We start from the raw sequence: 16,448 nt of genomic DNA on the forward strand, positions 1-16,448 counted from the left end.
GTTGCACTGGGTTGTGACAGATGCGAATGGCGTTTTCGGAATCCCAATATAAGGGGATTATTTTCATGTTAATGCCATAGTCCCTTAACTGAATTTAAATCCATATCAGTTGCGAGGTACAGAAGGCAGCTGCAATATATTCAGCTTCGGCAGTCGATAGGGAGACGTAGGTCTGTTTCTTTGATTTCCAACTGAGGAGTTTCCCATCAAGAAATTGACGTCCTCCAGTTGTAATTTTGCGATCAAGACCACAACCACCAAGATCAGCATCAGAGAATGCTAGCACAAAGAACCCTGAACTAGATGGGTACCAAATTCCGAGTGAGGTTGTTTGTTTTAGATATTTAAAGATGTTCTTCACAGCGGTCATGTGGGGTTCGCGAGGATTTGCTTGAAACCTAGCACAATAGCAAACAGAGAACATAATGTCTGGACGACTAACAGTTAAATACATCAATGACCCTATCATTTGACGATAGAGTGTCATATCCGCAGCTGGTTTTTCCAAATACGGTGTTAGCTTAGTTCCGAATGTCATTGGAACCTTCACCTTCGAATCTCCCACCATTCCAAACTTCACAAGTAAGGTCTTCGTATAAGCCTCCTGGTTGATAAAGATTCCTTCCTAACTCTGTCGTATATTCAAACCAAGGAAAAATTTAATCGAACCCATTGAGCTCATCTCAAACTTAGTTTCCATCAACTTTCGGAACTCAACAGTTAATCTAGGATTACTAGATCCACAAATGATGTCATCAACATAGATTTGGACGATCATCAAATGGTCACCATTTTTCTTGCGAAAGAAGGTTGGGTCAACCGAGCCTTGTTTAAATTTAGACTGTTTTAGAAATCTAATAAGAGTTTCATACCAGGCTCGTGGAGCTTGCTTCAGACCATAGATTACTTTGTCAAGAATGTAACACTGGTTCGGATATTTTTTGTTTACGAATCCATGTGGTTGTTCTACATACATTGTTTCTTCTAATTCCCCGTTCAGAAAGGCACACTTGACATCCATTTGATAGACTTCAAAGTTCTTGTGTCCTGCATATGCCAGAAAGATGCGAACTGACTCCAGCCTTGCTACTGGTGCGAAAGCTTCCTCATAGTCAATCCCTTCATCTTGGCAATACCCTTTTATGGCTAACTGCGCCGTGTTTGAGATCAAATTTCCCTCTTTGTCAAGCTTGTTTCGGAAAACCCATTGAAGACCAACGACAGAAACATCCTTCGAAGTTGGAATTAGCCTCCAAACTTTGTTCTGTTCAAACTCATTGAGCTCCTGCTGCATTGCTTTCACCCAATCAGAATGATCAAGAGCAATCTTAATGTTTTTGGGCTCAATTTTGGAGATAAACGAATTGAACATGCAAAATTCCATTTTGGAGAATAATGTAGTCTGATTCGCCTTTTGTTGTGCTCTCGTAAGAACTCATGCAGAGGCTTCTCCGATTACATGTGTTTTGGGATGATCTCTGGTCCATTTGGTTAGAGGAGGGTAGTTAGGATCATAAGATGGATCCAATTCAACATTTATTTCTTCAAATTCAGATTGAGCATCCGAATCATCATTTGTATCCGCATTCTCCCCCTCGAATGATGGATTTGGCTCTACATCTGGAGTTGAATGCTCCCCCTGGAATGGAGGTTTTAAGCTGATTTCAGGGGCTTCATTCTCCCCCTGAACAGGTGTGTTATATGAAGAGGTTGATGTGAAATCCTCCCCTTGAGGTGGAGCATTCGAAGCTTGTGGTTGAGACAGAATGTCAGAGTCTTTCGGAGTGGGTGACTCATGTTCAATATCTTTAGTAGCGTCATCAATAATCTTTTTCAACCCGTCCTCCTTGTTAGCTGCTGCCTTGGATTCTGAAGAGATCGCTTTGTCTGGTTCGTAAAAGAGGTTCATGAATTCCTCATAAAGGCTAGAGAGAGGAATTGTCATTAGATTTTTCACGGGAAAAATTTCCGTTGATTGAGAGTCAGTCTTCTGATACTTCTTAAGATAAGTGTCATCAAAGGTGACATAGTAGGTCTCTTCGATTCTTCGTGATTTCTTGTTGAGAACCCGGTATGCCTTCGATGTCAGAGAATACCCCAAGAAAATTCCTTCGTCAGCCTTCACATCAAATTTGTTCCTTTGTTCTTTAGAATTTAAAATGAAGCACCTGGACCCAAAGACATGAAAAAACTTAACATTAGGTTTTCTTTTATTAAGAACTTCATAAGGGGTAATGGAAAATGTAACTCCTGGATCCTGGTAGGTATTTAATTTATAATTATTCACTTTTGTATAGAAACTCGAGAAGTTGGAGGCCCCAAACTCGTCGAGTAGAGATGAATTGGACTACAAATTTTGGAAACCTACTCCACGAGTTGGGAGCCTCAACTCAATGAGTAGGCTGGCAAAAATAAAACCCTAATTCCATGGTTTTGCACCCTATTTAAACACCTTAACCCCAAGGTGTTGGCCTCATCTCTAGCCTCCACTACCCAAAACCCTAATCTCAAAACCCTAATCCATTTTTGGTGAATGTGAGCTAATCTTGTGCATTCTTGGGGGGTTTGAAGAAGAAGAAGCTTGAAGGGGTAGCAAGAACGTGTGGGAGGAGAGTAGATCCAGAAGTTGGGCTTCATTTCTGGTTCATGTGAGGTATAAAGCTTCAACCTTGTCTATGGCATGCTTAGATCTAGTCTTAGGATGTTTTGCTTCATGTATGTTGATGGTTGGAATTTGGACATCCCATTTGGGCAAACCCGTCAGATCTAGGGTCTTGAGGGGACTTCATGGCATAAAGGTGCCAACTTTATGGCCATGGAAGTCCCATGCAACCATTAGACCATTATTTTGGTCTTTTGAGCCCTCTTAGGTCATGCCTGCGAGTAAACATGGGAGCTTTACGTGACCAAATTGTCCCTTGAGTCCAGATCTATGACCTCATGTTCTATCTTGAAGTTTTGATGGCTTTTGAGTTGGATCTAAGTCATTTTGGGTTAGGGTTTGAGTTTTATGCGTGGGAGACGTCCCTAATGGGTAAAGTTGGAAACTTTACCCTTCTAGACGTATTTACAGCTTGGATCCAGAAGATAGGGCCTTGATTTGAAGAATAGGGACTTAATGCATTAAGAAGGTTGACAGACTGAAGACCTTGACGAGTTCATAAGAGAACTCGACGAATTGATTTAAAGCGTCCTGATTTTTGTTATAAGGGACGAATCAAGTCAACTCAACGAGTTGATTTAATGATTCATGGGAACTCGACGAGTCAAGTCAACTCGAAGAGTTGACTTTGACTTTGACTTTGAATTGGACCAAAGCTGACCCTTAAGGAGTTAAGAGTATGAAAGGGTAATTAAGGAAATCTTTGATGTGTAGGGGTTTGAGTTGGGTGATATCCAGAGCCGGGGATTGTTCAGCTACTTCCAGTTTTCGCGGTGAGTTACCTTCCCGGTAGCAGTCGGTCTAAGGCACCAAGGTCGGCCCACTATTAGGAGATTGTAGTTAGATGATTGTCTTTGTGATAATTTTCTGGTATGACACTATCTGTTATGATTGATGCGCTAGTATGCTATGATATTATGTGGTAGTGGTAGGGGTGAAATAGACCTCGTATCCGGTCGATAAGACCGAACGGGGAGGTCGGGCACCCATATATGCCTGATAGTATGTTTATGTATGATTATGTATGTTGTTATGTGGTAGTGGGAGGGGAGAAATAGACCTCGTAACTGGTTGAAAGAGACCGAAGGGGTAGGCCAGCACCCAGATATGCTAGGCAGTTACCGGTTGAAAGAAACTGAAAGGGTAGGCCAGCACCCTGATATGCTAGGCAGTACCGGTTGAAAGAGACCGAATGGGTAGGCCAGCACCCAGATATGCTAGGTAGTATGTTTATTGTATGGTATGTGGTATGATGGGGAACTCACTAAGCTTCGTGCTTACGGTTTTCAGTTTTGGTTTCAGGTACTTCTTCTTCGAAAGGAAAGAAGTCGGCATGATCGTAGCGTATCACACGATGATTTCCTCACATGAGATCTTTGGGAGTTATATTCTGATATTGTTTTTTTATGACATGTTTTGATTATTGACATATTGGTTTTGATATGTTATGTCACTATGGATGTTTTCAGACTATTGGTTTTATAATTACTTAATTAAAAATGAAATTTTTGGTCTTAAATTTTGGGATGTTACAAGTTGGTATCAGAGCCCTGGTTTGAGGGATTCGGACACACTCTCGGGTGTGTCTGGACTCAAATATAGGGTTGAAGGATTTTTACAAGAAAAATAGATTTTCTAAAATAAAGTTAAGGGTTTAGATGAAGAACAAGGGGTGTGATGCGTGCAATCAGCCGAGCTCAAGTAAGTTTTCCCCAAGATACCCATACATATTATATTATGATATGAAGTGTGAATATGTGAACTGCATGCTAGATTAGGGCTAAGGATCTAGGAAGGATGCCTTGTATGCCTACTGTATGTGAATATGTGAACAACATGCTAGATTTGGGCTAAGGATCTAGGAAGGATGCCTTGTATGCCTACTTGATGGGCTTATTGAACTGCATGTTAGTACTGATTAGTCGGTAATATGATGGCATGATTAGGATATGCTTGGTTTTGTTTACTCAATGATCGAATTCTACTTGCTTTGTGCTTTTAGGAGTTCTAGTTATCTTTAACTAACTAGTAAACGAATACGCTAAGTTACATATGACGAGGACTAAATAATTTTTGGAGGTTAGGTTTAGCCTTATTTCTCATCTCTTCTTTGAGTCCAACCGTTGTAGGGAGAGACCTTTCATTCGAAGAATTATCTAGTCTTAGTAATATGTAACGGTATTCGCGAGCTAGTTAGGGAGAGATAACAGGGACTTCTTATGCAGCTGATGGCGGAGAGTGGGTCGGAGATTACCCTAGGGCAAGCCTAAGATGAGATTAGTGTAGAGAGCAGTAATAGTTAAAGGGACTTGGTGAAGTCAAGGCAATCCTTGAGGAAAGTACGGATAGATGTGGAAGGTAGTATGGGCCCGTACTACTGAAAGCAGAGGATCCGTACTCGAGTCAATATTATGTATGAATCTGACGATTGTGTGGTTTGTTTCAGAATGGTGATGGCACGTTATGGAGCAGGGGCTCAGGGTCTGTGTCTGGTTCGGGTACGGGTTCGAACCAGTAGATGATGGATTGCTCGTGTTCCTTGCATCCGAGATTGCGTGAGGCATCCTTGACTCGACCCTGGCGATTTTCTGGTCGATCAAGGAGGGCATCATTGAGTTGATGGAGGATTGCCTTAGGGCATTGAGTAGTGACATGGCACCTGGCCAGTCAGGGACTCGTACGCTCTCCTTCAAGGATTTCAAGGGATGCAGAGCGCCAGACTTCTGGGGGGTGAAAGACCCCATTGTGGCGAGACGATGGATCGTGGACATTGAGTCTGCACAGTTGACGAGCTTCTGCCCTGAGGGGTCGAAGGTCAGGTATACTATTGGTTGTTTAAGGGAGCAAGCTAGAGACTGGTAGGAGGCAGTCGATGATACTTTGGGATCCCCAGCCATTGAGGCTATGACCTGGTCAGATTTTGTGACCATATTCCGAGTAGAGTTTGCGCCAGCTGTGGAGGTTCAGCAGCTAGCTAATGAGTTCTTGGATATGAGACAGACTACTGAGACGGTGGTGGAGATTATCGCCAAGTTCAGGGAGAGGACCTTGTTGGTGCCTCAGTACGCGGGTGATGAGGAGATGAAGAAAACCCGGTACCATGATATGTTGAGAGCTGACTTTCGGAAATATGTCAGCTACTCGGCGTGCACGACCTTGGATGATATGATAGCCATGGCACGAGAGAGGTAGATTGATATAGAGCACATCAGGAAGAGGAAGGCGGAGACTGGGCAGACGACTGGGATTTTGGTGAAGAAACCCAAGGGATTCGATTCGAGGTCGAAGGGTCAGCAGGGTCGGGGCCGTTGTGGAAAATGTGGCAAGACGCATGAGGGAGGTTGCAGATTAGGGGATCGGGCTGCTATTAGTGCGGCAAGTTAGGGCACTTTAGCTGGGACTGTACTGCCCCTACCCCCACCATTCAGACACCATACATGCTTTGTTTTCACTGCAATCAGCGAGGCCATAAAAAGGCCAACTGCCCGAGATTGGTATCAGGAGCGCTAGTGGCGGCGCCAACTCCAGCGACCCTGTGAATCATAGATGGCCGCCAGGCCAAGACAGATGCTCCTGTGATGAAGAGTCGAGCCTTCCAGCTCACCATCGAAGAGGCGCGTGCCACACCGGATGTGGTGAAAAGTATGTTTTTTTCTCCCTAACTTTTATTATATGTCGGTTTTGATATTTATATTCTATGTGTTTTGTTTAGGATCGTTCCAGGTGAACGGCATCCCAGTATTGGTATTATTTTACCCTGGGCCTACTCAATCATTCGTATCTCTTGCACTTAGCAAGAGGTTTGCTGAGTCTAGAGGCACGTTAGATTGTCCTTTAGAGGTCGAGATTATGGACGACCGATCCATCCAGGCATCAGAGGTTTACATAGATTGTGTCTTGAGGATGTACGATGAGTGTTACCTCGTGGATTTGGTTCCCATTCCTTTGCGTGGGAACAAGGTCATCATAGGCATGGACTGGTTGAGCCCTAATGGGGCGGTGATCGACTGTGAGCAGCAGTTGGTTCGGGTTAGGACCCCAAGTGGGGGAGAGCTGGTGATTCAGGTTGAGAGACTGTAGCATGGACCGGTCATGTGTTTAGCAACAAGAGCCAGACGCTACCTTCATCAGGGATGTACCTGTTTTGTCGCCTACATTATGGATACTCGGGAGGAGAGTAAGGCGACCGTGAGCGATGTGCCAGTTGTGCAGGAGTATCCGAATGTGTTCCCGGAGGATTTGCATGGGATACCTCTGGAGAGCGGTATGCCCTATTGCTCCCAGCGTACACAACATACACTCAGTGTACTACACTTTGGTAAATTTACTATATAGCCACTATTTTCCATTGTGCAATCCTTTCCAGTCCCAAGGGCTAAAATACAATATCATTCAAACATAGGGTTGAAATTGAAATTACCTTGACATCGGGATGTTACAATTCTCCCACTTGAACTAGACATCATCCTCTAAGTCATCCATCACGAATAACTCAGGGTAATGCTCCCGCATCTCAGCCTCCGGTTCCCAGGTCCACTCGGAGCCTCTCCGATATTGTCGTTGAACCTTTACGAAAGGTATCTCCTTGTTTCACATGACCTTCATTTTTCTATCCAATATAGCCACCGTCCTCTCAATATAATTCAGGCACTCATTGACCTGAATGTCATCCAAGGGGACCACTGCCTCACTGTCCAAAACGCACTTCCGCAACTAAGAGACATGAAAAGTGATGTGGATCTGACTGAGCTCACTCGACAAGTCCAACCGGTAGGTCACCCTGCCACCCTGGTGATCACATGAAATGGTCCAATATACCGGGGACACAATTTCACCCTCTTCCTGAAGCATATCACACCCTCCCAGGGTGAGACCTTCAGTAATATCATATCGCCGACCTAAAATTCCAACTGATCGGCGTCGGTCGACATAACTCTTCTTCCGACTCTGAGCTGTCTACAGTCTCTGCCACATGTAATGAATAAGATCCATGGTTTGAAGGAATACTTCGGTCCTTCCCATGTCCATGTGACCAACCTCTCCCCAACATACCGAGGTACGACATCTACGACCATACAAGAGCTCAAAAGGTGGGGCACCAATGTTGGAGTGATAGTTGTTGTTGTAAGAAAAATCCGCAAGAGGTAGGCGGGAATCCCAACTCCCACCAAAATCTATAACACAAGCCCGCAACATATCCTCGAGTGTCTGTTGCTGCTTTCGCCTCCTCGATAGTGAGCTGAAAAGCATGGCCCCGAGCCCTCGGGGGCTCCACCCTCCCCTGGCGCTCATCGTTGATCCTAAGAGTGGCTGGCGCCTGGGCCTGGATCGGCTTGGCGGTGAGCAATGGACAGTTGACCTTCATATGGCCAACATGATCATAGTGGTAGCAAATCCTGGTACTCGAAACTAGGGCCGGATGGCGAAAATCCCTCGTATAGAGCCCCTCCTATCCATATTTGTGTCATCCAGAAATAAGCCGACAAGGACCCTCGTGAACCTTGATGCACTTCCCGCAAGCCGACAAGGGCCTGCCTCTGCTCCTTCGTCTGGAGCTCCATCTCAATCTCACGCCTCCTTACGGCCTCCTGTAAATCAATGAGTGATCCATAGCGCTGAGTAGACCCAAAATGCTGGATGTCCGTCTTGAGCATGCTCAAGTACCGAGTCATATGAGCTTGCTCAGAAGTAGAAAACTCAGGGTAAAACATAGATCTCTCTATGAAGATCTTGGTGATCTTTGTCACCGACTCGTGTCACACCCCCAAACCGGAACGGCAGAAACGTCTGAGGGCGGATGACTTCATGTACAGTATCATAACAATTGAATATGAATGAAACATAGCAACCAAACATCATACATTACAATATACCAACATTCATTGTTTTACAAATTATACTTGTTTAAAGATTACACAAAAATAACATAAATCAGGGTTGCTCAAAAGGTAGTAAAGTAATCCAGATCCGAGGCTTGAGTACCTGTTCACTGAGTCGCTGAGAATACAAGTCGTTTTGAAAAGCGTCATCATAGAATGTTGGTGAGTTCATAAGCATGTTCGTAGGAAAAACATTGCAATATCTTTTCTTATAATAAGTGTAAAACTTCAAAAAAAATCCAATATTTTCTATAAAAAGTAGTTTGTGAGTTTCGTTCCAAACCATGTATAATTTCATGCACGTCCTTTATTATCCTTTGTTTGTATTTGAAAAGAGTGTATCCCTAGAAAATCCTATATTTTCTGTATATAAAAGTGTTGTGGTCTTAAAGCCCTAAGACCCGAGTGGTGAAATCAGTTTTCAAAGTATACGAAGCATAACTTGGTGTTTTGTGAAAACTGGTTGAGTGTAAATTCTTCGTAAATTCCAATAATGTGGTTATTCTCTGTGTGTCTCTTCCTTGTAGAGTAATGATAAATAAATCCAGAAAATCCTATATTTCCTGTATATAAAGGTGTTGTGATCTTAAAACCCTAAGACCCAAGTGGTAAAATCAGTTTACAAAGTATACAAAACATTGTTTGGTATTTCTTTTAATAAAACTAACGAAGTAAAGCTTCCCGTAAACCAAATGGTGTTGTTATTCCCTATGTGAGTCGCTATAACCATGCTTGATATGACTGATATGCCTGTCATGACGTTTCTAGGAGTCGCTTGTTTAAGTTAAGACATTTTTCACCCTAGACTGGCCTAGTCTGGCTGTAGCGAACAGCTCAGGTGTGGGGTTGTCAACCTCCGTATAGATCTATACACAAATTCTCGCTATCCCTCTAGGAGACTCTAGTTATAACTAACAGGACTTACCGCGTATGCTAGGTAGGTACGACTAAAGGAGAGTCTCACAAGAGCCTTAACAGATTTACGTAAACTATGACTTCTCTTTCTTGTAAAACGACTTGAGTGTATCTAGTGTAATTGAAAATATTTATATAATCAAGTATATAAGTACATGAAATTATCATGTCTAGGTGTTTTCAAAAGGTTACAACCTTTAATACTTACATCTAAACACAAGTATAAGCACTTTTCGTAAGTTAAAACAATTTTCTGGTTTTTGGCTTTTCTGTCCCTGTTTTTAGAAAAATTATAGAAAAATCATCGTAAATCAAAATTTAGATCCGTAAACTCTGGGAGTTTGTAACTTGGGTCTACTTTGTTCACAATTCTTCCCATAATTTTGAATGGCCTCAAACCAGTGTGAAATTGTTAATCTTCACAGACTGGTCCGAGATTATCCCTGAAATGATAGGCAATTTTGTAAAAATCGCCAAAAACTAGTAGAAAAATCGTATGAATGCGTGAGAGTAGTCATTTGAAAGGTATAAACCTGAAATTTTTTGCATGTAAAACAGTTTTGAAAAATATTACATTTAAGGTCGTCAAAATAGGTCGTGAATGACATATAACATTTATGTGGAAGGCTGGAAATTAAGTTTATGTTATAACATTTATGTTATTTTTGGGGTGGATAGCCCCATATCTAGTGTTTTCAAACAATATATGTGTTATCAACCCTTATCTCATGATTTATATGAAGATCTATATGATAAACTTCATGTTCAAGTAAAAACCTAAAAGTTAAACATACAACACAATGGTCCATGCAATTATCCAATGGTTAACCGAAACTTTGACTTGTATCCTCCCCCCCCCCCCCTAAAGAGTATGAAAACATGAAAAATATTGGGGTATGAAGCTCACCTTGAGGTTTTCAAGATGTAGATAAAAAAGAAGATGAAACTTTGAACCTAGCTTGAGTTTTTGGAGAGATCTCGAAATGGTGGTGTTTCTAAGGTCCATATTCACGAAAAAGAGAGTGTAAGGGAAAGATCTTATCATAGACTTGAAATAGAACATCTAGAGATGAATATGGACTTACCAAGAGGCTTAAAACTCGATCTTTGTTGATGATAAATCTCGAAAATGCTTGGAGGAATAATGGGGACTAGAGAGGGTAATGAGATAAGAGTAGAAGTTTGAAGTGAAAATGGAGAGGTAATGGTGGTGGTTTTGCCGATTATAAGGGAGAAAAAGAGAGGAGATTAGCATTGTTACATGTTGGTTAATACACCAACCTAGATGCATGCAATGTAATTACATTGTTACATGATGTATATTATTAAGGTGGCATGCTTAGGTTAATCTTCCCATTTTCTTTTTCTTTTTTTTTTATAAATGGGCCAACCGATTAGGAGAGGTATTCGGCCCAAGGTTGGCCCCAAAGAAATTTCGGCCCACTAATATTCTAGGAAAAGTTTTAGCCCAATTAAGGGGTTTTTGGCCCAAATAGGGCCCAAATATGGTTTTTTTCGGCCCCATAAAAATCAATAAAGAACTTTTGGCCCAATGGGGGGGCCAATAGTGGTTTCCGGCCCTACAAGGCCCATTAAAGGTTTTTGAGTATTCACGTGGTTGCTTCAACTTGAATGACAATGTACGCAAGTATGAATTTAATATCATTGACGTTTGAATTTCACTAAATGAAATGTTACAAGATTACACAAAGAGTTTTTCTTGTACAAGGGCCAACTTCCTAACCCAAATTTGCTAGTTGTGACAACTCGGTCCGCTGTCTTAGGTCCAAAAGCTCCTGGGCCAGCCTCTCCCGCCCCACCAATGGAACATATCTCGAGCGGAACATCTCAGAGAATTGCTCCCATGATATTGCAGCTCGTTGCTCTGGGGTGTATGAACTAGTAACCAGCCTCCACCAATCTTTCGCTCCAGACCGAAGAATGTTCAGAGCGCACTTGCCTTCTGGTCAGCTGGGCAAGAGCAAGTAAAGAAACATCCATCAACATCTGATAGTCACCTCATGGAAATGATCGGATCCTAAACCCCGTCAAACAACGTGGGGTTCGTATTGTCGAAGTCCTGATACTGAAAAGCTCTCCCAACGCCAATCTCGGCCGCAACGACGGTCGTGGTAGTTGCAGCAACGATAATCTCATAAAGTGTAGCATATCGGTCATCAAAGAACTCCATCATAGCGGTTTTGATAGACCCAAACAGTTATGGTATCTGCTCCCGGACAAGATACTCGGGGCAGTCCGGATAGACTGTAGGCCCTGCGAGGTGGTCCAGTCAGACTGAATGCCTGACGAGCGATTTGGATAAGCTGTAGGCCCTGCGAGGCGGTTCAGTCACGCCGAAGGCTCGGTGGCGGTCCAGATAGGTTGTAGGCCCTGCAAGGCAGTCCATCTGGCTGAAGGCTCATTTATGCATGATGTTGTTTGTTGTGTTTATATAGTGGTACTTTGGGGGAACTCACTAAGCTTTGACTTACGGTTTTAGTTTATTGTTTCAGGTACTTCTGATGATCATGGAAAGACGAAGGTGTGGCCGTACACATCCTCCTACTTCATGGCCTTTTGATTTTGGGATACTCTAATATTGTTAAACACTTTGGAAACAATGATTTTGTAAATATTTTATGATCATGGGTTGTTTTAAAAAGTTTAAAAATGGTGTGATGTTTGAGATGTTACACTTTATATCGACGTAATTGTATTTACGAGATCTTCAACTCTCATGTACAGTGTTTTGGCTAACATTCAATTGATCTTAATTTTTATTTCTGTGTCGCACACCGTTGCGCTGAAACTTCAAAAATCATAACTTCCTCATATGAAGTCAAATTTGTACGTTCTTTACATGTACGCTTTCGGTTTTATTATTACTGCGACTTTATTTTAGATTACTTAGGCTAATAAGAAACCTATCTCCGATTCACTTTTTACGACACTCTTTTCCATATAAGGATGAACGTGAAACTTTGAAGATTCATAACTTCTTTATAAGAAGTCAGATTTAAGCATTCTTTATATCTACAGAATTTGTATTGACATCTTCTACATGTTTATGACGATTACTTTGGCTAAAAAATAATATATTTCTACTTTTAACTTTATAAACAAACGTTTATATTTATTTATTTCTACTGCAAAGGGAAAACAGGGTGTTACACATTCATCATCCTCAAACAGGTTCATCACATTGCAAATAGTAGGTAGTGTTGGATTAGTGTCTAAGCCCGTAACTATATTTGGTATGTACTTGACCCGGTTGTGAATGGTCCTTTTGGGTTGCCTTCACCAAAGCAACTAGACAGGATGATTTATTGAGAGAAAAAGGTTATTTTGGTTTATTAATATATTATATGAATAATATATTAATGGAGAAATCGTATAGTTTAAGAATATTAGTCAAGAATTAATTAAGAATTAATTTTTGGACTAAAAGAGATTAATTAAATAAAGGGGACTGGAACTGTCAATTATAAGATAATTGAATTTGGGCTGAGAATCCTTATGGAAATAAGGGGGACAAAATTTAGAGTGGAATCCCACTCTAATTTTGTCCAAGGGGCCTTATTCCAGAAGATTCTTGGAGCTTCTTAGGGCCTAAGTCATCCAATTAGGGTTTTAACTGAAACCCTAGTTGCTCAGCTATTTAAGGGACCCCATGGCTATAGATTTCGGCTACCAGAAGAAACCCTAGAGTTACTATAGCCAAAATTGTGCCTCCTCCTCCTCTCTTCTCAATCATCTTCTTTCCTTGGTGTTTGTAAGCCATTAGAGATATTACACTTGTGATACTAAGCTTTTGAAGATTGAAGATTCTTGCAACTATTGAAAGGTATCATCTAAACTTGTTTTATTATAGATCTTGATTTTCAAAGTATGCTAGATTATGGTTATTCAAGCTTTGGATAATTTGCATGTACAATAGAGAAACCTAGATCCAAAGCTTTAGGGTTTTGCATGTGCACATAGGATGTTCTTTTGCTCAAAACCCATCAGTGGTATCAGAGACTTGCTTGGTTATATTGTATTTGATGCATGGTGTAGTTATTCTTTGCTTGAAATCGAATTTTTGGCCTTCTGCCTGACAGACTCGTCGAGTCCCAAAGAGGACTCGCCTAGTTGGATGAACTCGACGAGTCCAGTAAGGGACTCGACGAGTCCAGTAAGGGACTCGACGAGTCGGGAAGTCAGACAGAGGGAATTTCGGGATTTTGCTTATTTTGACTTGGTATAATTACCATAAGTATTTCTAATTAATAAAATTCAAATTTTATTGATTCTATATGATTATCTTTGTCAAAATAAAATATTTTTGTCATTTAGTTAGATAATTATACCTTATTTGATAAAATCTTAATTATTTGAATTATTTGATCAATTATCTTGCATGCAATTGGATTAGGTCAAAATTAGATAATCACCAAATTAATTGTTTAATTGTTTATTTGAATTTTGATCTAGATAGTTTTGAAATGTTTTAAAACATGCCCTCAAGTTTTGGAATTTAAATTTTTGATTAAAAGTTAATTTTGAAATAATTAAATTCCAAACCTTAGAATTTTACCAGTTTAAAATTCAACCCTATACTATTATAATATTATAAGAATAATTATTATATATGTATAAGATAAATGCTAGTCTTACCGTTAGTAGGCCTCATTCACGAAGTCGATCTATAAGGGGGGATAAGGTTATGGCCTATAAAATGGCCGTTTAATGGGTGTCCACTCTCACCCACCGCTTCCTTGATTGGTGGAGGGTCGTTAGCCGAACGGGTAGGATAGGGCAACCTAATTCCTCATTAAAAGTATAATGATTAATAAAGTAACTAAATGTTTTTATAAAATTCCCAATCTTAGTTACTTTAGGAAAAATGTGAATTTGATGTTATTCCATGTAATTACACTTTGTACCCTTGCTAAGACGTTAGTGGAGCGTGTGTGGTTAACCGGCACACTAATTTGGCTCTAAGCAAAGGTGGAAAAGGGGGACTCATTGTTTGTCATAGATCAATGGAGCATGTGTGGCTAACCGGCACATTGATTAGGTGACTGTAACATCGAGTGCACCAAGTACATTCGCATGGTTATTCACACCTTATTTGTGATCCTCGGTATCCCAGTCACAAACTTGAAGGGCATACTGAGACTTAAACATGCCATTGAAAAGTTCAATGAATCTAAAAATATCTAGGAGTTTCAATACAATTAAAACTAATCTTTTTCGTTTTCCATAGTGGAAATTAGTGAATCGTCATTCACTTACCTTCAAATTATTTGCAATTTAAATTACGCCATCCCTCTTTTAAGATGTAAATAATGTTGTTGGATCCTAACCCTAATTTCTCATTTGGGTGTTTAATTGGGGATTCTTATCTGATCAAACTTTGTCTCTTTTTCTTTTCAGATGTCGAACTCAAACAACGGTCAAGGATCGAACTCTTCCGACTCGTTCTCAGTCATGAATTTGTGTGGGAGGGTAATCTTCGACAGAAAAAATTTTAATGATTGGATCCACAACATACAAATGGTTACCCGCTACGAGGACAATGAGTATGTCCTCGAGAAGGAGCTGAAAGAAGTGAATCTCGAAACTGCTACTCCCGAGGAGATTGCTGCTTATGAGGCCCACGAGCGAGATGCTACGAAAGTCCATTGCATCATGCTCGCTACCATGACCGCAGAACTCCAAAAGTCCTACGAGGATTTCTACCCATACGAGATGCATCAAGATTTGATGGATAGGTACCATCAAAGCGTGAGGCAGGAGAGGTACGAGATCATCACTTCGATGACCACGACCAAGATGAGAGACGGAGAGTCTGTCACTGCTCATCTCCAAAAGATGCAAGGATATGTTGACCGCCTGCAGAAGTTAAATGTGGACTTCAATGAGGAGCTGGTGATTGACATAATTCTTCACTCCTTACCACCTTGCTACAACCAGTTCCGCATGACCTACCACATGAACAAAGAGGGGGTCATGATGAGCAAACTTCAAGGGTTGTTGAGGACTGCTGAGAGCAACCTCAAGGATAAATCTGTTGCATCAACTCCTACTGTTGCCCCCGTCTTGACAATTGGGCAGGGGAAGGGTAAGAAGAGGAAGGCTCCTTCAAAGAGCCACCATAAGGGAAAGTCCCATGATGGCTCCTCTTCTAGTGGAACCAAGGCTGGTCCCGTTGCACCCACCTTCAACCCGAAGGATGCAGAGTGCTACTACTGCCATGAGAAGGGGCACTAGAAACGAAGTTGCCCGAAGTACTTGCAAGATATCAAGGAAGGGAAGATCAAGCCGTCCTTCACAGGAATTTACACTATTAAATCTAACAACTCATCGCATGCTATTTCTTGGGTACTTGATACAAAATGTGGTTTTCACATTTATTCTGATTTGCAGGGCCTAAGAAGAAATAGGGATGTGGAGCATGGGAAGATAAACTTGATCATGGGGAACAGAAGATCGTCGCCTGTCACCAAGATTGGAGTTTACTCTTTAGTGCTTAGTAGTGGGTTAGGACTAGAGTTGAATAATTGTTGCTATTCTCCAGATAGGGCAAGAAACATCATTTCTTTTCATGGTTTATATAAACAAGGATTTAGATTTTCGTTTGATAATGAAAAAAGTTCTATTAATTCTTATCTTAATGGTGTTTTCTATTTTCAAGCATTGCCTTGTAATGGAATATATGAAACTGTGATGGTTGTAGACAATTTAGGAAATGATGTGTTGTGTATCGATTCTTCCAATAGTTTGAACAAAGCATGCTTGTGGCATTGTCGTCTTGGGCATGTTAACAAGAAACGCATAGCCCAACTCTAAAAGGATGGAGTGTTGGAGTCATTCGACCTTAGGGACGATGACGTTTGCGAGTCTTGTTTACTTGGAAAGATGACCAAGTCAACCTTCTCTGGTACTTGTGAAAGGGATGAGGGTTTATTGGATCTCATACACACCGATGTGTGTGGGCCCTTTAGATC

General features: G+C 41.2%; 1 protein-coding gene across 1 annotated transcript in view; it reads right to left on the reverse strand.

The window, feature by feature from the left end:
• Positions 1-1,435: 1,435 nt before the first annotated feature.
• The window catches only part of LOC145111336 (uncharacterized), a 38,409-nt gene continuing 23,396 nt past the window's right edge, over positions 1,436-16,448 (reverse strand). Inside the window, exon 2 of the mRNA XM_079047625.1 lies at positions 1,436-2,168. Coding sequence (XP_078903751.1) covers positions 1,436-2,168 — 733 coding nt within the window. The remainder of the gene's footprint in view (positions 2,169-16,448) is intronic.

Source organism: Lactuca virosa, chromosome 5, assembly GCF_052849685.1.
Source record: "Lactuca virosa cultivar CGN04683 chromosome 5, Lactuca_virosa_CGN04683_v6, whole genome shotgun sequence".
Classification (NCBI taxonomy): domain Eukaryota; kingdom Viridiplantae; phylum Streptophyta; class Magnoliopsida; order Asterales; family Asteraceae; genus Lactuca; species Lactuca virosa.